Source organism: Hippocampus bargibanti, linkage group LG16 (genome assembly GCF_051943395.1).
Source record: "Hippocampus bargibanti isolate YZ-2025 linkage group LG16, ASM5194339v1, whole genome shotgun sequence".
In the NCBI taxonomy this organism is placed as follows: Eukaryota; Metazoa; Chordata; class Actinopteri; order Syngnathiformes; family Syngnathidae; genus Hippocampus; species Hippocampus bargibanti.
The window spans coordinates 10499398-10523184 of NC_142749.1; the positions used below are offsets into that span (position 1 = coordinate 10499398).

Here is a 23787-nt window from a genome sequence, read left to right on the forward strand (position 1 = left end):
GTTTGAATATTGACAGAATTTTCAATATATTACATTTAAAGAGCTCACATCAAAGTGTGCTGACTTCCAGATATGAATGGAATAACCCGCAGGCTATCATCTTGATGAACAAGATATTGAGCTCACAAGCTGAAAAAATGTAAAGTGAACCCTTGTCATTTATGACAACAGATTAGTATTATTATTATTATTTGGATGTAAAAACACATTTTCATTTCCATCACAGACACACAAATAGAGAAGTAACAAAATGTCAGAATTGCAAATGCAAAGTCAATAAATAACCATGAGGGCATTGCCATGTTGTATTTTCCTATGTTTTTTTCAATCCTATAATGTCTCGTCAAGTAGCAACCGAATTGCTTTGAAAAATATGGTGTAACGTTACAAGCCTCTCTCCCCGTAATGACGATATTGAAAAAAATCTTGTCAGCATAACCCAAACGTTTTATGATTCTCTTTAAACATTCATCTCGAGTTCTCAGTTTATAACCAGCAGCCTATGATCAAATGTAGGTTTATTCACAGTTCAACAAGAAAATATAATTCAGTTGATGTTTTTTAAAAAATGGAAAAAAAGGATTGTAATTAAACAGATGCAAAAACAACACTTTGTGTTCGAGTCTAGTCAAGAGTATAGATGTTCTCCTGAACAGGTCTTCTCATCCTGATCTCGTAGATGATGTGAGGAGGTTCCTCGCTTCCAAAACTGAAAGAGAAATTTCCACCATCAAATCCTGCTTCCTCCATCAATCCTCTGAATCTCTACGTCAAGAAAAAAATGTGCTCACCAGCCGCTTCTCAAAGCTGGTCTGTATAACCCACCTGTATGAAAAAAAAAGACAGTGACAACTTTGCATTTCACATTATTCATTCAGGAAGCAGACCGACAATAAACGGCGACGATGATGAATACGAAAACGTACGCTTGAAGGCCAAAGAGACAAAAACGGCAGCAAAAGTTATCAGCACCGTGAGAGAGAGTGACAGGACAGGAATGTTGACATGGAGGGAGATTGTTGCGGAAGGGTTCACCACCTGAGACACAAAAAGTTTCTTACTTAGTTTGCTACATCGATTATCTGCTTCCGCAAACTAATTTTCAGAGCGACTTGTTCTCACGATCTACAGTATTATATCTCAGTTACTCAACTGATCAATGTTCATACCTGTCTAACTATCTTTGCCTTGCCACTTAGTCTATCTGTTTTTGTAATTACTATGTGTCTCCTTAATGTAACCCAAAACAATGTGCTTCATTCATTCATTTCAAAACTGTAATGTTATTCACCGTGATGGTGGTGGAGTGCAGAATTGTTGAGTTCCTCTTGACAAGGTCCTGCTGTGGCAACAGCGGAAACGTTCTCCTGTTAACTGCCAAAACAGTGGGAAAAAGATTACATGGACGGACAAAAGAGATTTAAAGGACAACCGACACCATTTTTTTTTGTTTACTAACTGACATCAGAAAAACATTTTATAGCATCTAAAATACCCAAAACACGCAGGCTGATTAGTTTAATCAAATGCAAAACACCAATAAAAATGAGTTAAAGTGTCCCAAAACTACTTCAAAATGACCTCGGGATGGCGAGACGTCTTTGCCTTGCTCTAGAATCAAAACAATGGCTTCAAATTCGGAGAATATGCTTACTTGTGACTCATCCAGTTATGAATATGATTCAAATAGTTCTGAAGAAGAAAGCAGAAATGTTTGCAATCGATTAAAGAAGTCCTTCCGGATCATTTTGAGGACTCCAATATAACGTCCCGGAAAATGCACAATATGGCGCCCAAGGTCCGTTGGAAATGGTCTGATTTGTCTGTTGAGAATTTGTGTCAACTAGTATCAAATAGTAGTCTTGGTGCAACACGCAATGATTCACCATCACGTTATTTATGTGTTTTCCTTCTAATCAACACTATGTTTTCAGACCAAACAAAGTACCCAAAACGCATTGTGTGTCGCTTTCTGGGTCAGGGGCGTTCCTGACGTGACGTCATGTCAGGCATCGTCATCAACTCGAAAACAAGACTTCCTGAATATTCAGTGCGAGTCTTAAAACGTAAAATATAGCTATATGCGGTGGAATCTTTGTAAAATACGCTCAGTAGAAGTCATTTGAAGTGATTTTACAAGTTATGGACACAACTTGTCCAGAGGCGTCGGTTGTCCTTTAAAATACAATTTAAATGAATAACTGTGTATTGGGTAAGAATTGAACAGAAAATTAAATTTTCTACAGTTAAAAATCAAAGGAAATTACTTGGGAAGACGTGACCTACCATGCTAGTTAGCTTGCTAGTTCGCTTGCTATTTAGCTTACTAGTTCGCTTGCTAGTTCACTTGCTAGTTAGCTTTCTAGTTAGCTTGCTAGTCAGCTTGCTATTGGCAGTACTGAGATTGGTGAAACATTATAATACAAACAGAACACTGCTGCTCCAGCGGGCAATTTTTACAACTGACATTTTCTCATACATTGGAATTGTCTCACCTCCAGAAGTCGACGCCTCTGTGACTTGTGTTGTTGTGGTTGTTGGTGAGAATGTTGTAGTAGGACTTTTGATCGAAGCTGACAGAGCCAAAATAAGACAAATAAAAATACAGCCCTGTAGATAGAACTGTAAATGAACCATTCAAGAAACAAAGTTGTTTTTCTTGAACAAAAACAATATACCTTTGACCACCCTCAGATTCATGATCACCTTCTTGTCATTGAACAGTCCGTCGATGTCCACCCGGCAGCAGTACGGCCCGTTGTCGCTCCGCTTCACGTTTTCGATGTCCAAGTCCATTTGTCCTTCGAGGACATTTCCCGTCAGCCGGTAGCGGTCGTCCGCCTGCAACAGGATCATAATTGGTTTGTGTTTTATTCCGTTTTTAATTTAGTCTTTTTACAAACTGATGATAAATCAATGACTGATGATAAATCAATGACAGTTTTACAAAAAAAATAACAGTGATGAACCACTGATGGATTGGATTGGATATGCCTTTATTAGTCTCACAGTGGAGAAATTTACATTTCACAGCAGCAAAGTGATGAAGTGATGATGCGGTGCCTTGTGTCAAAAGCAGCTGTTGGGGTGCAAAAGCAGTTTACACAGCATAGACAATGACATTGTGGGATGCCGTTGTGGTAATATTCCTGCTAACTAGGCTCTGTGTAAACATGTCTTTTTATGCTTTCTTCATAGCAGACTTTCCATCGATCCTTCACCTTGGAGATAACACCGTTCTCATCAGTCTGGATCAGGATGTTGCTACACCACAGGGTCCCGCAGCCGCGGCCCCAGCACACCCGACTCAAGCCAAAACGTTTGACAGAGTATTGACAGGAGAGGGAGGCCACGCCACCTTCGGTAACTTTAAAACAGGTCACGTGAGTAACGCCACCTGCGGTGAGATGTAAGTAGGTTTATAGAAACATTCAAGCATTCATTTTCAAAAAAAGACAGACTAACGCTGGACCGGTTTACCAGCACACTCATATTTACAACAATTGAAAATGTATTAATATATTTTGGGAATGTGGGAGGAAGCTGGTTGAATACATCATGGCAAAACATACAAAACTTAAGACAGCAAGAGAATGAGATTCAAAATCAGGACCACAGAAGTGAGAAGCAAGAGTGCAAATCATGTTCACATCGAGCTTTCATGTACAGCACATGCAAAAGACTTTCTATGCCAGCAAGTCGTGATCTAAAGGAGACAAAGAGCTTCTTTAAGTCTCGTTGTTCTACGCGTTTGTTGATTTTGTGTCGATGCCGACATTGATGTTGATGTGATGTCATCAGTCAGCGGCTCACCTGACAGGATGAGAAACGCGGCGGCGAAAGTCGGAGGCATGAGACGTTGGTGAGGCAATCCGGAGACCATGATGGTGCGGCCGTGTGTGTCTCTCTGTGTGTGTGTGTGTCTGTGTGTTGGCCTTTCTAGAAAATAATAGACTTCATTGATTCACGCTGAATGTTAGCTGTGTGTCTTGCACCCTCACAGCTTTATGCTAATTATAAAAATGGCAATTATATATTTTTTGCAAGCAAATAATATGTATGACAACGAAATGTAACTTTCAGATAACTGGGAATTTTTTAAATCACTTAAGTACATTTTGTTTATACACTTTAATTTTATGAAGAAAAATAAACTTGTGTAGAATATTAGTCGAAAACCGAATCATGATTCTCCATTATGTTAATACATTGGTAATGTGTACTTGGAGATACAAATTGTATTTGTTCAATAACCTAAGCCATGACTCAAAATACCGTTATATGAAATCATCTGGATACAGTACATTAAAATGATTGACAAGTCTGTTATGTACTGAAAATATACAATTTATTCAGCATTCTTTTCATTTTCATTCGCTTCAGTCTGAATCAGCCTTTTTGTGGACTATACTGAGTAGAAAGAACAAAAAAAATCAGGAATTAAGTGATGGAAAGAAGTACCCGGCGGACAAAAGGCGTTTGTCCCTCTTTCTTTCTCGCTTGCTGTCTCTCCCTCAAACACACGCACGCACGCACACACACACACACTCACACACACACACACTCACACACACGGGCACACACATTGAATGATCAACTGTGGCAACGTCACACATGGACAAACCACTCCATTATTCGTATCAAATATCTGCCTTTTACTTAATGTCTTTTCTTTCTTTTATGACACTGAGAGATCGATGAGAAGGTTTCTTCAGCCGTCATCTGTACTTTTTTGAAGGTGTCGGACGTTTCGCCTCCTATCCAAGAGGCTTCGTCAGCGAACTAAAGTCTTAGGCAACACAGGTTAGGCAACATTCGTAATGCTGATGAGGTGATACCGGAGGGAGTGGGGCAAACCGGCCAGTCGTTAGTCAGGAATGTAGGACCAATCAATGGGGCCACAGGGAGTGGTCCTCTGCTCCCCCCAACCCGAGAGTAGGGACCTATCATAGCTGGGTCTGCGCCGCCATGTCTGGACATTAGGGATATATATAAATAGGACCGATACGACCAGTAAGACTTTAGTTCGCTGACGAAACCTCTTGGATAGGAGGCGAAACGTCCAACACCTTCAAAAAAGTACAGATGACGGCTGAAGAAACCTTCTCATCGATGGACCACTCCCGTACGACTGAGAGCTTACACAGACGTATGACACTGAAAGGCACTGACACTGACATAATCAAAGGCCACCACAGATAATTCTATAAAATGCTAAATTTTAAAAAACATATATAAAACATTTTCATATGAGGGATAATTTGAGGGAATAATAGAACTGAGCCTATATAACAAAGTTTTAGGTCTCTGTTATGAACTGCAATTATACATACAGCAAACCGGTATAATAAACCTGTATTGTAAAATCACTTCTCGAATTGATTTCCTGCCTGTCATTGGGCTGCACCCCCCTAGTTTGGAGGCAGCAGCTTTTTTTAAACCTGTTAATTTAAAACCGCCCCCTCCCGTCTGTCATGTACTGTACTGTATTTTTAAAGCATGTTTGAATTAAAGATTTTATTGTGAAAGAAATATAATACTTCCTTTTTTTCACGGTGCTTTATTTTAAAAGCAGAGTTGGAGGTGTTCCTGTTCGAGATGAATGCTGGTTGGAATCGCAAATACTGCAAAGATAGTGTTTAAATGCATAATCGATCCTAGACCATACATATTGTATGAGGAGACGTCCAAAATGTAGTTAGTTGTTTTTTTTAAATGTTTTTAAGAAGTTACTATTAGCTTGAGTACAATAGCTACTTCTTGTTTGAAGCTATGTTAGCTTTCAAGCTAACCAGGCCCAACTGGACTCTTGTCTTCGGTTCGGGGAATTACTTGAGAAAACACGCCGGAGAGCAGTAAAGTGCGTATTTGATATTGTAAATGTTTTTAAGATCCAAAAGTCATTAGCGATGATGTCCGGTAACGTCAGGGGAAGATAGGTTAAGTCACATGACGACCGAATTAACTCTTGTGCCTCATTACAGTCGGATTACTAATGTAAAGAACGTTGAGATCAACCTTGACGTAATGTTGTGTTTGTTCTTGTTTCGTTGTCTGGGATTCGATTGCATGGAGAATTTGTTGGAAATCCGAATAAAACGTATGTTGCAGTTATGAGGGACGTGTTGTCCAAAAACGTAAAGTTACCCTTTTTCGTTTCTTCTTTTTTATTCTTAAAACTCTATCCAGATATTTATTACATCTATGTTGTTTATGTTTTTACCAAAATACCACAAGGATCAAGCATTTAAGTCGACTTTACAGACACTATTTCATGTCTCCTTGAAATGACAAACAACTCCTGGGCCAGTGGCAAATCTAACTTCTCTTCTGATGAACTGGGGCTGAGCCCGAACAAACCAGCAAAAGAGTTCCCATAAAAGTCATAAATAGCACTTTTAACTTCTGAGGCAGCACTTCGCTGTCTGTGCTTGTGAATATTTCTATTAATCTCTGTAATTTCATTCTCAATGCATTAAATCAATTTCAATTAATTTCTCCACTGCGAGACTAATAAAGGTACAGTGATCCCTCGCTACTTCGCGGATCACTTATCGCGGCTTCAGTGCATTGCGGATTATTTTCCGGGGGAAAAACGTTTTTTTAAGTAGTCTTTCTCCGAGAGAAGAACACCCAACTATTTTCATACAAGTTATTCAAAATGTCAATTCTCCATAATGTGTCCCCTTCAACTTTTTTTTCTGCCATTACCCAGTATGCTCCACTTGCCATACACCACCCTGGACCGCGATCGGCCCCTCGTCCACCTTTCCTTCACTGCCTTTCTCACAGGCATGGTTCTTCTCCCAGTGACTGGCCTGCTTGTGTCCCTCTTCATTTCTATTGTATACCACTTTGAAGAAGTCAACTACACGCACTGTCATGTAAGTCCTGACCAGGGTGGCAACTGCGCTTAGTACCGATGTAGAAGTAGACATATGAATACCCGTAACTTTTTTTGAGATAGTTATATCAACGGGCAAGCAAGGATTAGCATTTGAACTCAAACAGCGTGTTTTTGTATTTATGTTTTTGCAAAATGTCCTAACCCTGCTTCCTGTCACTGGTCCTGTTGTGGTGTTGAGTTTTATTGAACAGTTAGCAGTTGATCAGTGTGTGTGTTGTCCATTAGGTTTCCAACTACCTCCCATCAATCAGCGCCGCCATCAGTCGCGTGCCCGAGCTCTACATCTGGCGATTCTGCATCGGGTTGCACTCGGCACCACGGTTCCTGTTGGCCGTCATCTATTTCAATTTCTATCGCGGACGCTTTTCCAACAAGCTTCCGGAGCTGCTCTTGAGTTGGTTCGCGTTCGCATGCAACTTGGCTGAAAACTGCGCCCTGCTGCTTCTCACTTATGTGTCGTCCACAGAGATTTATAGTGAGCAAAATGCCTTTTCACACTGCACTAAACACGATTCCTTTTCTTTTTTTTTAAATCAAATTCCATAAGTCAAATTACATTACTGCCAATATGCACTTCTTCCAAATAACAACCTGGCAGTGAATGGAGAGAATCTAGTTTGCAAAAGCGCAGTCAGTGTTTCTTATATGACTACTTTTTCAAACCCTCTCAAAAACTTAAGTGAAGTAATATCTGTTTTTTTACCTCTGCAGCTGTTCACAAAGGTGGCTTCCTCACATTCATTGTGAGCTCGCAACTCTACATGCTGATTTCGTGCAGGTTGTGGTATGTTCTCAAGAGGCAAAATTTTCGCAAAGAGGTAAATTCAACTTGAGTTTATGTATGTTAATTTTCTCTTTCCAATTGGTTGTATTCAGGAAGTAGCGTGTTACTTTTTGTTATGTTCCAACATTTCCCTGTCAGGAGCTGACTTCGTACAGGTGGAAGGTGCGATTGCTTCTGTTAAACCTGAGCTGCTGTGTGGCTGCCGCATACTTCTTCAGACGCCACAACAAACACTGCGAGGCTGGGGGTGAGCCTTTATGACTTGATGGCTTTTTAGATTTTGGGTGAAGTTTGTGGGTGTTTTTTTAACTCATTCACTGCCAGACACGTGCAAAAATGTGTCCACACCAGTGCAGGGTTTTTGTCATTGTCACTTAAATTCCAGGCCCCACAGAATATTGAGTTTTAGGACTATATAAACATTCAATACAGCGTTAGAAACCTTAGACTTTCTTCTTACATCAGAAAAAAAGTAGTCGCGTCCTAAATTACATGGGTCTGGAGTTGTATGAGCTAGAAATGAGGGTGGGTGTCCAAAATACTATGCAATCCATACATATTGGTTTATATAGCGCTTTAACCACAGCTGAAGCTGGACCCAAGCGTGAACATGGAAAAGAGGGTGTTGGGTTATTTTTTATCGTTCGCCCTTGGTTCATTGCTTCGACGGATGGAGATCAATGGTTAAATCATCAGGGAGCCAGGTCTTGAACAGAAAGTTGTTAATTGGGAGAGCACGGGCATCGCGGTGTGGATGGAGGAGCGAGCATAGAGAGAGAGAGAGAGAGAGAGAGAGAGAGAGAGAGAGAGAGAGAGAGAGAGAGAGAGAGAGAGAGAGAGAGAGAGAGAGAGAGAGAGAGAGAGAGAGAGAGAGAGAGAGAGAGAGAGAGAGAGAGAGAGAGAGAGAGAGAGAGAGAGAGAGGAGAGAGAGAGAGAGAGAGAGAGAGAGAGAGAGAGAGAGAGAGAGAGAGAGAGAGAGAGAGAGAGAGAGAGAGAGAGAGAGAGAGAGAGAGAGAGAGAGAGAGAGAGACGACCGGGCTGCAGGAGTATTTATGCGGCGCATAGTAATGACGCGGCAGGATGTGACGTAATGAAAATGCGACATCGTGTAAAGGAAGGCCGGATATGACGTATGAGGAAGTTCAAAATGTAAACAGACTACAGAGCGATGTTTAGAGATGTTTGTTTGGTGAATTACCCTAACAGAGGGAAATGCTGCGCCTTGTGGAAAAGAAGAAACATTGCCAGAGGCCATGGCCAGACCTTTATGGGCACCCAAGCATGAAAAAAACCCCGAACAAATTCAGGAATGGCGCTCTGTCATATTTTCAATTCCTGAATAAATTTGTGAATGGCAGTGAATGTAGTTAATTAATTTACTTATTTGTTCTACACATTCACATGCATCTGTTTCGCAATAGAGTGACAGCATAGCAGTGACATGCGATGAGGTTCATGGCTGGTGAGGCACTGACGTAATCACAGTCAGATTTACAAACAAGAACTCCACAGAGTAGCTTATTCACCATTTGATTGGCAACAGTGCACGAGTTTTGTTTAAAATGTCATGTTATCCTTTAATTCTTTTTTTCTATGCTAGTTTGTAATGAAACTAGCATAGAAAAAAAGAATTAAAGGATAACCGACGCCTCCAAACAAGTTGTGTCCATAATTTTTAAAATGGCTTCAAATGACTTCTACTGAGCGTATTTTACAAAGATTCCACCGCATATAGCTATATTTTACGTTTTAAGACTCACGCTGAATATTCAGGAAGTCTTGTTTTTGAGTTGGTGACGAAAATTCAGAAATTTTGAAAAAAAATGGTGAAGTTAAATGGAAAAGAACATTAAAGTACAAATCACTAAATAAATATAACTGTTTAATTTATTTTTTCATTTGATATTTCCATGATGACTGGTGAGGCACGGACTCAGCTGCCTCCCCTGACTGCACGTCACTGCAGCATAGATAAAGGGCAGTGAAACCTCCAAACTGTAACATAACTGTAAAGTGATGATGGTTGACGCACAATTGTGACTCAGATGGAACAAGTCTATATTCTGTTCCATGTTGTTGTTGTGTTTTTCTTAATGGCAGTTTTCAAAGTCGAACATGGCAAAAAAATACTAGTCCATTTACTAACATTATAACCTCTGCTGCCCTCAGTCTACACGCTCTTTGCTCTATTCGAGTACCTGGTGGTGTTCTCCAACATGGCCTTCCACTCCACGTCGGTCTTGGACTTCGGTAAAGAATCTGTGATGGTGACCTTACTGCCTGAAGACAAACAGTACTGAAAACATCATGACCCTCCCAACTGGAATGTTCCAAAGTAATCAAAATGTCTTTGTTTAGTTTAGTTCTGTTCATTTTAATCCTTGCATAATTCTCACAGAAATATTTATCGAAGTTTACCTCAGCTAAAGCGGGATATACCTATTTAAGCTTTTCCCCTCCCAGACAGACATATTCAGCACAGCTCCATTATTGGATGTGTCTGAAGCGTCAACCTGTGGCGCGGAGCCTTTTAATGACTACGTAGCTAATAAGCTAAGGCGGTCATTCATTAAAACGCAGTCGTTTCCCTGCTGAATCTGATATTAAATATCACCATGAAGTATGTCACCGCAAGATAGGGTTTGTGTTGGGTGGCTAAGGGACATTTTCATTTTGAAAAACGCTTCCAGGATTTAATCAGATGAGGTCGTTTTCATCACCGCAACTATGAGCTAAATCTGGCGGTAATGTTAGCCAATTTACTAATATGCTGCTTTATGACAGTGCCCCTTCTCAAACACTGTCTGCAAAAGAGTGCTTTCCCATCGACATGCTTTAGAATTTTATTTTTCAAATGTTGTTAGGATTTTACAAAGAAGCCAGCCAAGTATAAGTGAGAAAATGCGATTCTAGCACACACCGATCGTTACACGATATTAGACGTTGCTTTTTTTCGTGTGTGTGTGTGTGTGTGTGTGTGTGTGTGTGTGTGTGTGTGTGTGTGTGTGTGTGTGTGTGTGTGTGTGTGTGTGTGTGTGTGTGTGTGTGTGTGTGTGTGTGTGTGTGTAACAATTTTGTTTATTGTAGAGGAAAAGGAGAGAAAGCAAGATGAATCATGTGATAAAATGATCAGGTGGTTTTAGGGGACCATAAGGTAAGCATCTGTTGACGTCTTCAAGACTGCGCCGTTCAAGTTTTAGAATCTGATTTGGCCCACTGTTTAAAGACAGATTATAATCTAAGACTACATTTCATCTATACAGCCCAGAAATTGAGCCAATTGAAGTGTTTGCTTTTTGCATTGTTTTGAAGGTTTTGAACTACTTTCCAAAACATTTGAATGTATGTTAAAGAAGGACACGTTTGTTTGGAGACAGTGCAAGAAAAGGATTGAGAGGTGAGAGAAAAGTTGGGTGCAACACCTGGAAGAAGCTTATGAGGAAAAAAAAAAGAATAGCTTGTTTTCAGGCAGTTGTTCTTAACCTGGGTTCGATTGAATCCCAAGCATTCGGTGAATCGGTCTCAGGAGTTCGACGCAGCCTCTGCCATAGGGCGAGACACACACGCGACTCAACATGGCAACATAGCAATTAGTTATGACTCGCCCATTTAGCCATCTCTGGCTGCTGAAATCACATGAATTCAGTCCCTCTAAAAAGGTCCAGAACCACGGGTTTTGGGGCAAACTTAGTTAAAAAAAAGCACATTATGTCTACACTACATTTCATGGATGTTTATGTGTCTTGCTCAGCAGCCCAGAGAGGTACACAAAGTTTTGGAATGATTTTTCTGCATTGTGTTATGGAAATGTATGTTGATCCAATAATAACGACACAGTGTGCATTTAAATGTGTCCTCATATTTTTAAGCATTCATTTTCCATGTTTGTCATGTATCGTTTACATATAAAATGAATGTGTTCCTGTATGTAAAAACAGAATAAAAAATGTGGTAATTTTTTGAGTGAAAATGGCCCAAAGGAATGTTCATCCATCCATTCTATGCACTGCTATTTTTTTTTACAAGTCAAAGGAATTTTAGATACCTTAAATACGTATCTTGTTGCAGTTCATTTCTATTTCATCACTCCTTGTTCCATTTCCCTCCCTCACCCTAGTTCTTTTTGTTTCAAAATACCTAACAGAATTGAGGTCACACTGCCATCTGTTGGCCAAGACACGAAACAGTGAGTACAGGTTGCATCCTCTTGAAATTGTTAAGGACTGTGCTTTTCTGACACGAAACCATCCATCCATCATCTGACCCGCTTATCCCTCATGAGAGTCATGGACTCCGGAGCTTATCCCAGCTGAATTTGGGCATCAGGCGGGACATCCTGAACTGGTTGCCACTCAATCACAGGAAACACATCGACAAACAACCATTTGGTACCAAAAAGCAATGAAGAATTCCTGTTTGTTGCCCATAAAAACTCCAGGACCACAGTAGTGAAAAATGGTAAATGTGTCATGTCGCAATATGAATACATACAAGAAAAGATGACGTTCTGCACACTGAGGCATTCTACGCATATAAACATAAAAAAGAACCAACTGTAGTGGATTTAGAAAGCTGTTCAAGTCATGTGATGACAGACCAGGCGTGCATAAATCTTTTTCCTGTCGGCACTCTTTCTGTTTTTGAAAAGTTGCCTTAAAGCCATTCTAATACATAGCTTAAATAAAATATACCTTGTCCTTTTTAAGTGTCCTTAGACTTTACATTGGATGCTCTATATTAGTTTTTAAACTGCATGGCAGACAACTCAACCGCGGCTTGAGAAACAGAGAAGAGAGAGTCTGTAGTCAGGAAGAGGAAGTAGTTTCCCACCTCCGAGGAGTCGCCGCAAAGGAAAAGGCAACATCCGGTAAAGTAGCAGAATTCACCCCATCTCCAGTTCACTCTTCCTCCCCAAGGGCCTCTGCAAGAAATCTTCCTGTTGTTGTTTGGCATTTTGCACAACATAAATATTCAGAGGAAAACATAGCATCTGGAACATTTAATTCAAACTTCAAAATATATTTATTTCATGGATTTTTGGGCACTACAGAAAGACTCGTGATTGTTCGGTACACATATTCACATCCACACACACATGTCAAGAACATGTACCCAAAAAATGCTTCTTTTGGCAGTTTTGATCCCATCACTGAAGGTAAGGTCCTTAAAAAAATCCAAATCACATTTTAAAATATCAATTCAAGTCTCTCAAGTAGAAATCAGCCCTGGTTTTTTTCTCCAGTATGTGTTTTTATTGTTCTTAGAGCAGCACACAAGGCCTCTTGGTGACGGCGGGCTCTGGGTTGAGGAAGGCCCTGACAGCCTCCGTAAAAACATCCTTGATGCCGTCCTGGTTGAGGGCAGAGCACTCCAGGTATCGCACGGCTTGGATCTGGCGGGCGAGTGCAGCACCCTGGTGATGAGTAACTGGCGCCTGATTCTGCTCTTTCAGCTTCCTTTGGGTGTCGCCATCATTTCGCAGGTCACTCTTGGTGCCCACCAGGAGGATGGGGACCCCGGGACAGTGGTGGGACACCTGAACGGTGAGACAATGTCAGAAAATGTCCAAGGTTCACCTAGAGCTTTGGAATTCTCACCTCAGGGTGCCATTTGTGTTTGACGTTCTCATAGGAAGCCGGGCTTGAGATGGAGAAACAGATGATAAAGACGTTGGTCTGCGGGTAGGACAGCGTCCTTAGGCGGTCGTACTCCTCCTGGCCTGCTGTGTCCCACAGGTTAAGGCTGATGATCCTGCTGTCCACTGTCACCTGCATCCACCATGGACACATAGTAAGTACAGCAGTGCTTTGAAATACTTTACCTAAAGTATACTACTTTAGTATAGTATTATAATACTTTTGTCTAGTACACCACTAAAAATTGCCATGTTTGTTATTGCGCTGTTCCATGCCATTCTTAGTCACTAAGATGCAGTATAATACAGCCATGCGGGCACAAATAAAAAAAATATTGCTTCTACTACAACATTTTGTCACTCAGTTATAGGAAATGATGCAATGTTAGCAATTTATTTAAAGGGATAAAGTATATATGCATGTGTATGATTGCATTCCCTGTCTACGTGTGTTGCCCCAATGTTTGTGTTCAAATGCTGAAAGTACTCTAAAACTGTGACTCTCATTGTCAATTGTTAGCATGTCTGTTTTGTCTTCCATTATGTTAGCATTAAGCTATCAGATTACACTTGAGCTGATGTTATTTGGTTGTTTTAAAAACACAACATAGCAGGTGTTTACTAAATGGCTGTGATAGTTAAGCACCTGGCTGCTGTAGTTGTCAAAAACTGTGGGGATGTACTCTTTGGGAAAAGCCCCAGTGGTGTAGGAGATAAGGAGGCAGGTCTTCCCCACGGCGCCATCGCCCACCACCACACATTTGATAGTCTGCATGATCGCACCAACCTGCAAAACACACATTCACATACTCTCCTCCTTGCTTCCATTCCTCTACTTTCTATATGTATATGGACATTTTAAAATTAAACAGCTATTGTTTTTTTTTAACAGTTCAGAACTGTTAACACTATGTTTACCTTTCAGCCTGATGAGATCCAATTAATTGTTCACAGACTCTTTATCTCCCATCGTCGGGCTCCTGAGAAGAAAAAGCAGTCTGTTTATACGATACATCTAAAAGTGCTAACATTCTTCGCATTAGGCTAAAAGCGCCATTCTCATCTGGGGTCTTATTTTATTCATGCTGTAAATTGTTACCAAAAAAGTCATGATGTTTGAAGACACGATGCCAAAATTCTAATATTGTGTATTTAGGGATCTAGAGAGATCCTACTTATTTGCTAATCCCTAATTAGAAACACAGTACAAATTGAACCCACACCTGGACTATGAACTCAATTCGAGCCCAGCACAGCTGCGGAAACAGTATTGAGATCCCCACCGTTAGTTATGCGCATAGTTGACTTGCAGAAAAAGTGATCATATTATTCCAGCGGACGTGGTGCCAAAGAATGAAATGCAAACTGTCAGAATGCAGCTCAGCCCAGACTCTTGGGATGTGACCCCACCCTCATCCCACTCTGGGCGGAGGTTTGCTGAGCTCACTCTTTCTATAAGCCTTTTTCTCCTTTTGCGCTTTGTTTTTAATATCAACATTTCTTCTGTCATTATTTGACAAGACTTTTCATCTCGCTTGATCGCATCTTACCAAATCCCATTAACCACACAAAATTCAGCCTCATCAGCCGATTGAGAGAGAAGATACTGGAAGGTCCCGCTGGCCTCCACCCAGCTGGAGCAACCTCATTCATGAGTTTGCCAGGATGTCCTCCCATCCACTCTCTAAGTCATACGCTTACTCACCCCGGAGAATGATGTGCACAAAGGAACATGTCTTGCGAGAATTAGCCTGTTTTGATGGTCCTGCAGACCGCTGTTCACCCTGCCCCGTCTTCTAGGGGTCCAAACCTTTTTTTTAATTCTACTATGATTTTCTGTAGCCCTTGAGTTGTGTGATGTCAAGCATAACCAAGCAGATTTTGATTGAGATATGGATCAAACCTCAGACTGGTCACTAGCCAATCACATATCAGACTCAGATAAATAAGCAGTTCACAAGCACATTCCCACCAATGGATAACTTGCTGTCAAGACACGTAGAGGACTGTGAAAGAAATGTTTTGAAATAGTGTAATGTCAAAACGTAAACGTTAAACTAAAAAAAGGAAGCTTTTCTGAAGCAAAAAGGTCTTGCGGTCTCATGTTGAAATGAAGATGACACGTTTCAAATGAAACCATTGTCCCGAACAGAATAAAAGGTTTTATTCCTATTACAGTCAAATTGTGCTAATGTTATTTTCTAACCCAATAAGTTGTGTACATCGTAGTAGCTAATTGTAAAAACAGCAAGCTGTCAAAGCCTGATACAAGAAATGATTGAGCATAAAGGAAGCATTGTGAGCAGGGTAAAAAAAGAGGAAGACGAATGAATATCAGTCAAGTGCAGCAGCAAGAAGTGACTGATGAACAAGTTCATTGCGTCAAAACGCTACTGCAAAGTCATGTTAAATGATGATCGTGATGTATTAGGATGCTGACAACTCAGCTCTCGGCTTTTACATTGTATTATTACATTGAAAGGTAGTGAAATGTATCAACCCAAAATGTGTATGAAACAAAGTAATAACATTCAGTGATTCCTAATAATTGTATTGGGTTTTGGCACCAATTTGTTCATTGATTTATATGAGCATTGTGAGGAAGTAACAAAAAATGCTACACTTCCTGCTGGTCAGCTGAGCTCACTATTTTTACTTAATCTCACAGCTCGTGAGTCTGCTGACCTGTGGAGGAACAACGTTTGACGGGAAAATTCTAATATTAGCGCAACATTGCCATTTCTGCATCTACGTCATCTAATTTTGGTTTTTTTTGCAAAGAAGCAGAAATTACGCATTTTGTTGGGTGAGAAATTCCCACTTGACAAAATGCCCACACACTTTTTGTGTCAATTGTGTGTTGCGAAGTGTTGACAACAAACATTTCCAGTATGATACCGGTACACATTTTAAATGGCCCGAACACTACTATGTTAAATTATGGCTTTTGATGACCATTTTAAACAGAAAAGCCAACATAGCTCGATTCACCGACGGATATGAAAACCACCTTGCCGAAATATATCAGTTAAATAACAAGCAAATATAGCAATATTCATTGTACCAAATCTGTAAGGAAACCTGCCTATTAAAATAAATTAACTAAGCAGCTAGACAGCCAATTGTAACAAAGTTTAAGATCAAATTAATAACATGAGTGAGCTAGTTTTCATGAATCGACAAATAGCTTGTCGGCATAGATTTGACATTTGACATTTGACAAATAGCCAAATACTAGCTATATTGGGAAACTTCCTTCCTATATAGATAAACCAATAGGCTTGTTAGGATAGATCGGCTACTTATGAATGACAAAGTGAGGCTTAACCATTTTGTTATTTGTTGATATGATGCGTTATGAAGCATATTGTATAGTATAGTGGTGTACCCCTATCAATAGATGGACATAGTACAATCCTGATGAACATGTTTTCCAACTGATTTCACATTCCAACTGAGGTTCGTGCCAGTATGCCCAACACACCAAAGTTTACAGCATGTCATCTCACTAACAATCGTGCCTCTCATAGACGCTCTGACAATAGAGGAACTAATGTGTACTGTGTAAAATGAAGCAGGAAGGGCTTGTCCACGGCTACTTCTCATCCACCACTAGAAACAAGCAGCATCCACAATGAAATATAACCAACTACTGTATTTGTTGACCAAGTATTGAAAAGAAATTGAGCAAGTATCACCTTGCTAAAATCAGTCGACCGTCGAAATAACATGGAATAAAATAATACTAGTCAAGATAAAATATTCTAATTAAAGTGATTATAGTACTGTACTGTTTTCACCATCAGTATTACTGCAGGACTTCATTGTCAGTTTGTTCCAATGAAACCATTTTTTGTTTAGTTGAATTGTACTTTACTTTAACATTTTACGGTTTTTTACTATCCATTTATATTCTGTAGCTAAATCACCAGGGCGAACAATGAAATAGTGTACTAGTATTTCAATGTTATGTCATAATACCCACTATTTCCATTGTTACTACTGATGTTAGTATGTTATTTTAGTTTTAAAGTTCATAGATGTGATGGTAACTTTTCTATCACTCCTTTCCTCAAATTGGTTTTTCTGTTTGGTATTTTGAGAAAAAAATATTCAGACCCACACACACAATCACTCTGAATGAAAAAGTCACTCACCGGTCATCAGTCCTGTTTGATCACACCCGCCTCGTTCAGTTCTGCTCAGTATTTCTCTGCATGTTTGTGTGAGTGTGGATGGGTGGAGCATGAAAGCAGCGGCAGGAGGAGGAAGAGGAAGTTTACTGCCCTCCGCACTGTGTCGTGTATGCCTGCGTGAGTGTCTTCTGGTATTCATATCTTTTGTGAGGAGCTTTAGCGGTCCGTTGCTGGCCTTGGGACTCTTGTCCGTTGTCATTTGGTGTTGGAAAGCAAATAATTTGATGATAATGCAAAATGATTGCATGAAAAAGTTAAATACAACTGAACTGTATTTTGGCAGTGATGATTTTGTGGGACACTAAAGGGTGTCATTAGTGGCACATGTACTACATTAGCAATCAGTGGACTACTATATTTTCCAGACTATAAGGCATTATTCGTTGAAGGCGCCTTCAACGAATAACATATTTTAAAACCTTTTCCATATATAAGGCGCCCTGGATTATAAGGTTCATAGTCCGCTTTTTTAATGAAGACTTTTAGGTGCACCTTATAGTGCGGACAATATGATATATATCGTGTCATGTTGTTATTGTCCTTATCTGGGACTCCTTGTAAGCGTGTAATTACATTTGTTAGAATTAGCTGAACTGCTTTTAAATGATCACAAAACTAAAAGGTTCTTTCTAAAGTTCGTTTCTATTTGAAAAAAAGTAGAATGGTATTGTTTATTTATTTATTACTGTTGTTCATTTCCCCACACACTGCTGGGTTCGTATGTCCCGTCTTTGACAGCTAGAGGGCAAATGTTGGCTGGTAAAGTATTTGTATGATGCCTTCCTGTCCCAGTAGCTGTCGGAAATGAGAAAACTCTGTAACAAATCGGGAAGGGATGTGGGGGTAAAATAAACAACAACAAAAAACATACATTTGAGTTTTTTGAAGGTTGGATTTTGCTGTTTGGACAAAAAGTCATAGTTTTGTCTACGTAAAAGGAAAAAACGGTGTTTTTGCTAACAATGTGCACCAGTAATCCTGTGAAATTCAATTACAACGTTAATAATTAAAACGAAACTAATAAACAAATAAACACTAATAAACAAACTTGTAATGAGCATGACTCAAATTTACCTTAAAACATTTTTTTCAGAGGGTACTTGAAGGCAGCACAGGCTCTGTTCTCAGCTTTTTTTTCCTCCTCACAAGCTGTTTCAGTTTGACTCTGCCCAAGAAGCCAGTGTGTGATCATCACCAGTGCTTTTTTTGTTGATGATTTCCCTTTGTCGTCCACTCATTCAGACCTGATCTGACGGCCCCCTCGATGGATTAGCGAGGAGGCCACGCTGCACATGTGAGTGCTTACTTGAGTTTGAAGGCATTTGTGGGCCCATTTCATAAGGAATGTTCATGTGAAGCTGTACAGATTGCTGATGTTTGACCTGCAGTGCAAACTCTTTATGAGGAAATGGAAGATGTTGTTGTTTGGGGAGGGGGTCTCTTCCTCCAAATCAGTTTATATGAGTCTGTTGATACGTATGTCTTATGGTTTTGTGAAAATTCATCCAGTTTTTAAATAGTTCCGCTTTGTATACTTTAGTTCGTTTTGAACCACCGCGCAATTGTATGTATGTTGTGATATTTCTTTTCATCCAAGCAAATGTTCTAACCACGAAACTGTCCTTTCTGTCATCCCCAGACATGGCACGTGTGTGTTTGTGGCTGCTGTGTGTCCTCAGTGTCTGGGTGGGCAAGGGTGACCATTCTCACCTGGACCAGAAACATCACCATTCAGGAACAGTCTCGGGTAGGGAACAAAGCACCGTATGTGTGTATAATGTGTGTACGTATCTGCGCATTAACATAAGATCCCACTATAAGTGCCCCAAGATCCGTGGTGTGCAAAGTATGGCTCAGTTCTTTAATCTTGCTCACCCAAGCGTCAAGGTTTAGAGTCCTGCAATGTCAACATACCATAACAACATAAATAATTTCAAAGTATAGAATGAAAAACGTTTTACTTCACTTTGATTGGACATTGCGCAACTCCTTCTCGTATGAGTCCCTTGGCGACCTAGGGATAGTGTAATACAGACATGTAGGTAGGCTGCGGCACATCTGTGATCCTGGTGAGGATAATCAGTCTCTGATAGAGGAGGAAGGACCTGGTCAAAACTCCTCAGTAACTCACGGTAATCATATCAAAAGATAAAGAATACATGGCCTTTGATATTGTTCTTGGGTTTCCCCTTATGTGTTCGTAATAAGTCAGTGGGACAGAGTGGCAATGGCAGTCATGTTGATATTTGCCAGACTGCTGATTTATTGTGAGTTGAGATGAGCTCATTTGCATTGTACGGTTTTCATATATAAAAATTTTGCTGGCAAAGAAAAAAAGGGAGTTATCAATTGGTAACTAGAACTACAAGGACCTTCTGAACACGCCTTTGCCGGCAGTTAAACCCTCAAGTCAATCGGAATGTACTGCCACAACTTTTGGGACATTTGTCCTTTGTACACTTTTGAACATTTTTCTGCTAAAATAAGTGGTGTTGCACATACTCCCTGAGGGGCTCCACATAAAAAGTCAGATCGCGTTCTGAAAGGAAATCATTTACATATGACGATGGCGTGACATGAATGTGTAGAAGCGATAGGTAGCGGTTAGCAGCTCACCAGTTTCCGGACAGCGTCACAGGAAGCAAATGTGACAGAAATAGATTCTTCCTTTAGTCTTATTTGTGTCTTTGATCGCTCTTGTACATTTTGTACTTAGCTGTCCCAATGATGCTATTGAGTGAATGTCATTTGATAGGTGCTAGGTCTTGAGTGCCCATTTAAAAATTACAAAATATGCCTAGCAGAATCCGTTGTTTTCATTCTTGATAAATTTGAATTTGTCCCTATTCAGTACACACATTTCCTTACTTGTAACAGCGGCACTCCGTTTCTTTCTTGACAGTTGTGTCAAGTTGTTTATTGTTCAACTTGGTTTCATCATTTGCAGTTGTGCCGTGTGTTTTTATTCGCAATTGTGCGGTTCAGTGGCTTTCGCCTGTGGTACTCTTGGGTACTATTAAAAAAAATGGTTGGATGGAAATGTGCAACATTCTAAAGAAAAACTGAAGCTGAGCCAAATCTTAATTTTGCAGGTAAAATGTCAAATATGTCGTTAGTGTTAGACAGAAACCGACTTTGATTTGACCTTCCCGCTGCTTCTTTATTTTTATCCTCCCAGCTGTTGACGTTAATCCTCTAACGCAACGCCGGCGTCACTTCACCTCTGTGTCTCATTTTATCTTGGGGCACCCCCATTTTTTTCTTCTTTTTTTGTGGATTATAAAGGGGTTCCAGTTGACTCAGGGTTAATTTAATAGACAGTGTTGATCGCCACTGTGACCTTTTCCAGTGCCCCAAACAAAACAACATCCACTCGGTTTACACTTAGGCCTTGATCTCTCGCTTTCTATGTGACTCGTGTTGGTCCTTTTAACTCATCCACTGCCAGACATGTGCTAACTTGTGTCCAGTGCAGTATCAGGATTTCTGTCATTGTCACTTGAATTCCAGGACCTCTTCTTTCATCAGGAAAAAAAAGAGTTACTTCCTAAATCTGGAGTTAATGAGCTTGAAATGAGGGTGGTTGTCCAAAATACAATGCAATAATACATATGTATGTATTTGGCTTATACATATAGCGCTTTCACACAGCTGAAACTGGAACAAAGCGCTAACATGGAAAAGGGGGAAATGCTGCCCCCTTGTGGAAGGGGAAAAAACGCTTTATCAGCACTCCAACAAGAAAAGCCAAAGCCCGAAGAGATTCGAGAATGACGCTGTACATCATATTTTCCATTCCCGAATAAATTCGTGAACAGCAGTGAATGAGTTAATAGACTCATCTACTCGACGGTTTCCCCCAATTAGATGCCGATCCGCTTTTGACCAATAAATGCCTCCCTCAAAGAGACACATCACTTTTCTTCAAGCCACCTGAGGACTCCATTGTTCAGAAACGAACATCAACCCTGTCGCTAACCAAAACAGCAGCACATATAGTCCTTCGGTTGGGTTAAAATATGTCATCTGACACAATGTCACTACATAGTATAAAGATAAAGTTTAATATTGGCATAACCATAAACAGATTTAACCACATTTTTGCTTTGTTTACTTCAGCAAGAAAATATCTAAAGTAAATTGGGGCGGTCATAAGTTAAGACACAGATGTGCTTATTTGACACCAATCACAAGTATGCTACTAACAAGGGGTTTAAGGGCCATCTTCTGGATAGGTTTCACAAAAAACAACAACACAAATAGCTGAATTTATGCATAGAGAACCATGAATAGGCAGGGACTCCGTGTACTTATTCATTTCACTTGTCCAAGAATCCATGTAATTCCCCAGTGAGGCACAAAAGTCATTTATATGCTGTATAAATAAATGAACTCTCGCAAGATTGGCTGGTGTGCGTGTCTGCGCTTAACTAAAAAAGGTACCTGATGATTTACAGTCTGTATAAGTTATTCGTCCCCAGCTTCCCAGATGAATCCGAATGACTTCAGATCTGAACAAAGTGTGTTTGCGTTGTAATTTCTATTATGGATTGTGAGCTCATGCAACCACACACACACATCCAGACATGCGTACGCACAGCCAAGTGATCATCCAGATACTCTCTCAAGAGGCTCAAATGACCAAATCTAGGCATAAAGTTTCTGGCGCAATGTGTCCAACTCAATGTAGTTGTCGTGGCGACCAAGCCGATGTTAGGCATGAGGTTGTCTGGAGGCTAACGGCTAACAGTTAACTGTTAACGGCTACAACCAAAAATCTAATCTAACCGTTTTGTTTGGTTTTTATTTGCCAGCAACTTTATTAGGTACTACGAAGTAATGTAAGAAATTGTAACGGGTTCAGGGAAGATATAGCCAAAACAAAACCATTCAGGCCCATATTTTTTATGACTCCAAACATCCTGCTGTGGCAAATTTATGAGCTTCTTGTTCGTGTAAATTTAAATGTTCAAAACAACTCCTGTTTTGGCTGTCATTGTTGTGTTTACTAAATATTACAACGACATTTTTTTCAGATTTTAATCTTTCAAATGTACGAAACAAGGTCAAGGCCGCAACACATCATTGATTATGCTTTATGACGTGAAACCAAAAATGTATACAAAAAAAGTCTACTGAATTTTCTGACCTCTAGTGGGGCTATTCAGAGGCACTTCAAATGTTTGTAAATGTGTGCCTCGTCACATTTAAATTAAAATGAGTTTGGACATGATTGTTTAGTTGTGAACGCATAACATCGCCAATCCGGCCTCAGACTGGAGCAATTTTCACAAGGCGCTATAAACATGATATGCTGTACTATAGATCTGTGTGCAATGGATCAGCAGCTGTGCGAGGATGAAAATGCCCTGTTGAGTTTCGAGGCCATCTGCAGCATCCACAAACAAATGGACGATGACGCTGACGGCACGGTGGACGCAGCCGAAACTGACGGGGTGACCAATCAAAGCAAAAAAACACAAAAAAAACACTTGATGCATCTTGTCTTAAGTTTTTAACTCTTGTTTCAATTTTTTTCCACAGTTCCTGCGAGAAGATCTCAAATATCACGACCCAAAAGCCAAGCACAGCAGCTTCCATCGTATAGACTTGCACATTAGCGTCGAGGACATGTGGGATGCCTGGAAGAAATCAGAGGGTGAGTCCATTTAAAGGGGAGAGGAAAAGGAAAGCAAACATTTCATGAGGAGATGGTTACAACGGTTAGCCTGCAAGTTGAAGTTGAAATTCAATTTTGGGTCAAAAAGTCTACTAGTCTATTCCATAAACTTCAGCGATGCCGTTGACGCAGTGTAGCCGTAGCATAAACATTCCACTGAGTCTCATACATTTGTAAAGAAATGCATTGCTGTCTGTGTTCAGTGTATAACTGGACAGCTGAGCAGGTGGAGGAGTGGCTGCAGCTCAGCGTGGAGCTCCCCCAGTATACTGAAACCTTCCGAAAACATGAACTGGACGGCAAGGCCTTACCAAGGTACCGCTAACCTGTACGTGTCACGCTCAGCCCGTGAGGGCACGTTGATCAAACTTGAAGGCTCGATGTTGCCTTTGTGATCTCATCCTTTTTTTCTCCATCAGGCTGGCGGTGAAGAACACGACCCTGACCGGATTGGTGTTGAAAATTTTAGAGCGTAGTCACGCACAGAAGCTTCAGCTCAAGGCACTGGATACGGTGTTGTTTGGACCGCCGCCAGGTATGCTTAACACTTTCTGTTTAGCCAAACATCACATTACAATGGCACGT

General features: G+C 40.4%; 4 protein-coding genes across 12 annotated transcripts in view; 2 read left to right on the plus strand and 2 right to left on the minus strand.

Moving 5' to 3' along the window:
- Positions 1 to 3888, minus strand: timd4 (T cell immunoglobulin and mucin domain containing 4). Its single transcript, XM_089016808.1, has 8 exons — positions 3814 to 3888; positions 3222 to 3397; positions 2679 to 2841; positions 2496 to 2573; positions 1292 to 1374; positions 927 to 1038; positions 792 to 825; positions 1 to 709 (listed from the first exon to the last, which is right to left on the minus strand). Exons 1-8 carry the CDS (start codon positions 3881 to 3883, stop codon positions 625 to 627), a joined length of 801 nt encoding a protein of 266 aa, XP_088872934.1. The 5' UTR covers positions 3884 to 3888; the 3' UTR covers positions 1 to 624.
- pgap2 (post-GPI attachment to proteins 2) lies at positions 3364 to 11664 on the plus strand. 2 transcript variants are annotated; one of them, XM_089016810.1, is made up of 6 exons: positions 3364 to 3887; positions 6716 to 6884; positions 7133 to 7382; positions 7619 to 7725; positions 7830 to 7938; positions 9861 to 11664. In XM_089016810.1, the coding sequence occupies exons 2-6, from the start codon at positions 6717 to 6719 to the stop codon at positions 9989 to 9991; spliced, it is 765 nt and encodes a 254-aa protein (XP_088872936.1). In that variant the 5' UTR covers positions 3364 to 3887; position 6716; the 3' UTR covers positions 9992 to 11664. The 2 variants fall into 2 exon arrangements, with proteins under 2 accessions (XP_088872936.1, XP_088872935.1); XM_089016809.1 differs by lacking the exon at positions 3364 to 3887 and adding an exon at positions 5076 to 5860.
- Positions 10676 to 17578, minus strand: rhogb (ras homolog family member Gb). The gene is made up of 5 exons (XM_089016813.1): positions 17484 to 17578; positions 14245 to 14306; positions 13973 to 14113; positions 13289 to 13459; positions 10676 to 13227 (listed from the first exon to the last, which is right to left on the minus strand). The coding sequence occupies exons 3-5, from the start codon at positions 14099 to 14101 to the stop codon at positions 12952 to 12954; spliced, it is 576 nt and encodes a 191-aa protein (XP_088872939.1). The 5' UTR covers positions 14102 to 14113; positions 14245 to 14306; positions 17484 to 17578; the 3' UTR covers positions 10676 to 12951.
- Positions 13363 to 23787, plus strand: part of LOC148886423 (stromal interaction molecule 1-like) — an 18544-nt gene continuing 8119 nt past the window's right edge. For 3 of the 8 annotated variants that reach the window (XM_089016789.1, XM_089016784.1, XM_089016790.1), the window contains exons 1-6: positions 18680 to 18816; positions 19162 to 19269; positions 22848 to 22978; positions 23067 to 23181; positions 23406 to 23517; positions 23622 to 23737. In XM_089016789.1, coding sequence (XP_088872915.1) covers positions 19164 to 19269; positions 22848 to 22978; positions 23067 to 23181; positions 23406 to 23517; positions 23622 to 23737 — 580 coding nt within the window. In that variant the 5' untranslated portion in view covers positions 18680 to 18816; positions 19162 to 19163. Of the gene's footprint in view, positions 13482 to 17590; positions 17640 to 17673; positions 17749 to 18679; positions 18817 to 19161; positions 19270 to 22847; positions 22979 to 23066; positions 23182 to 23405; positions 23531 to 23621; positions 23738 to 23787 lie in introns of those variants that run through there. The other 5 variants (XM_089016791.1, XM_089016792.1, XM_089016788.1 and 2 more) reach the window with 4 other exon arrangements.

Coding starts and splice junctions, on each gene's coding strand:
- timd4 (XM_089016808.1), bottom strand. CDS start 3,883: ATGGTCTCCGGATTGCCTCACCAACGTCTCATGCCTCCGACTTTCGCC. Junction 1,375..2,495: donor AGAGGCGTCGACTTCTGGAG/GTGAGACAATTC, acceptor CTGTTTTGGCAG/TTAACAGGAGAACGTTTCCG. Junction 710..791: donor CCAGCTTTGAGAAGCGGCTG/GTGAGCACATTT, acceptor TTTCTCTTTCAG/TTTTGGAAGCGAGGAACCTC.
- rhogb (XM_089016813.1), bottom strand. CDS start 14,101: ATGCAGACTATCAAATGTGTGGTGGTGGGCGATGGCGCCGTGGGGAAG. Junction 13,460..13,972: donor TTGACAACTACAGCAGCCAG/GTGCTTAACTAT, acceptor TGGTGGATGCAG/GTGACAGTGGACAGCAGGAT. Junction 13,228..13,288: donor AACACAAATGGCACCCTGAG/GTGAGAATTCCA, acceptor CTCACCGTTCAG/GTGTCCCACCACTGTCCCGG.
- pgap2 (XM_089016810.1), top strand. CDS start 6,717: ATGCTCCACTTGCCATACACCACCCTGGACCGCGATCGGCCCCTCGTC. Junction 7,383..7,618: donor GTCGTCCACAGAGATTTATA/GTGAGCAAAATG, acceptor TTACCTCTGCAG/CTGTTCACAAAGGTGGCTTC. Junction 7,939..9,860: donor CAAACACTGCGAGGCTGGGG/GTGAGCCTTTAT, acceptor TGCTGCCCTCAG/TCTACACGCTCTTTGCTCTA.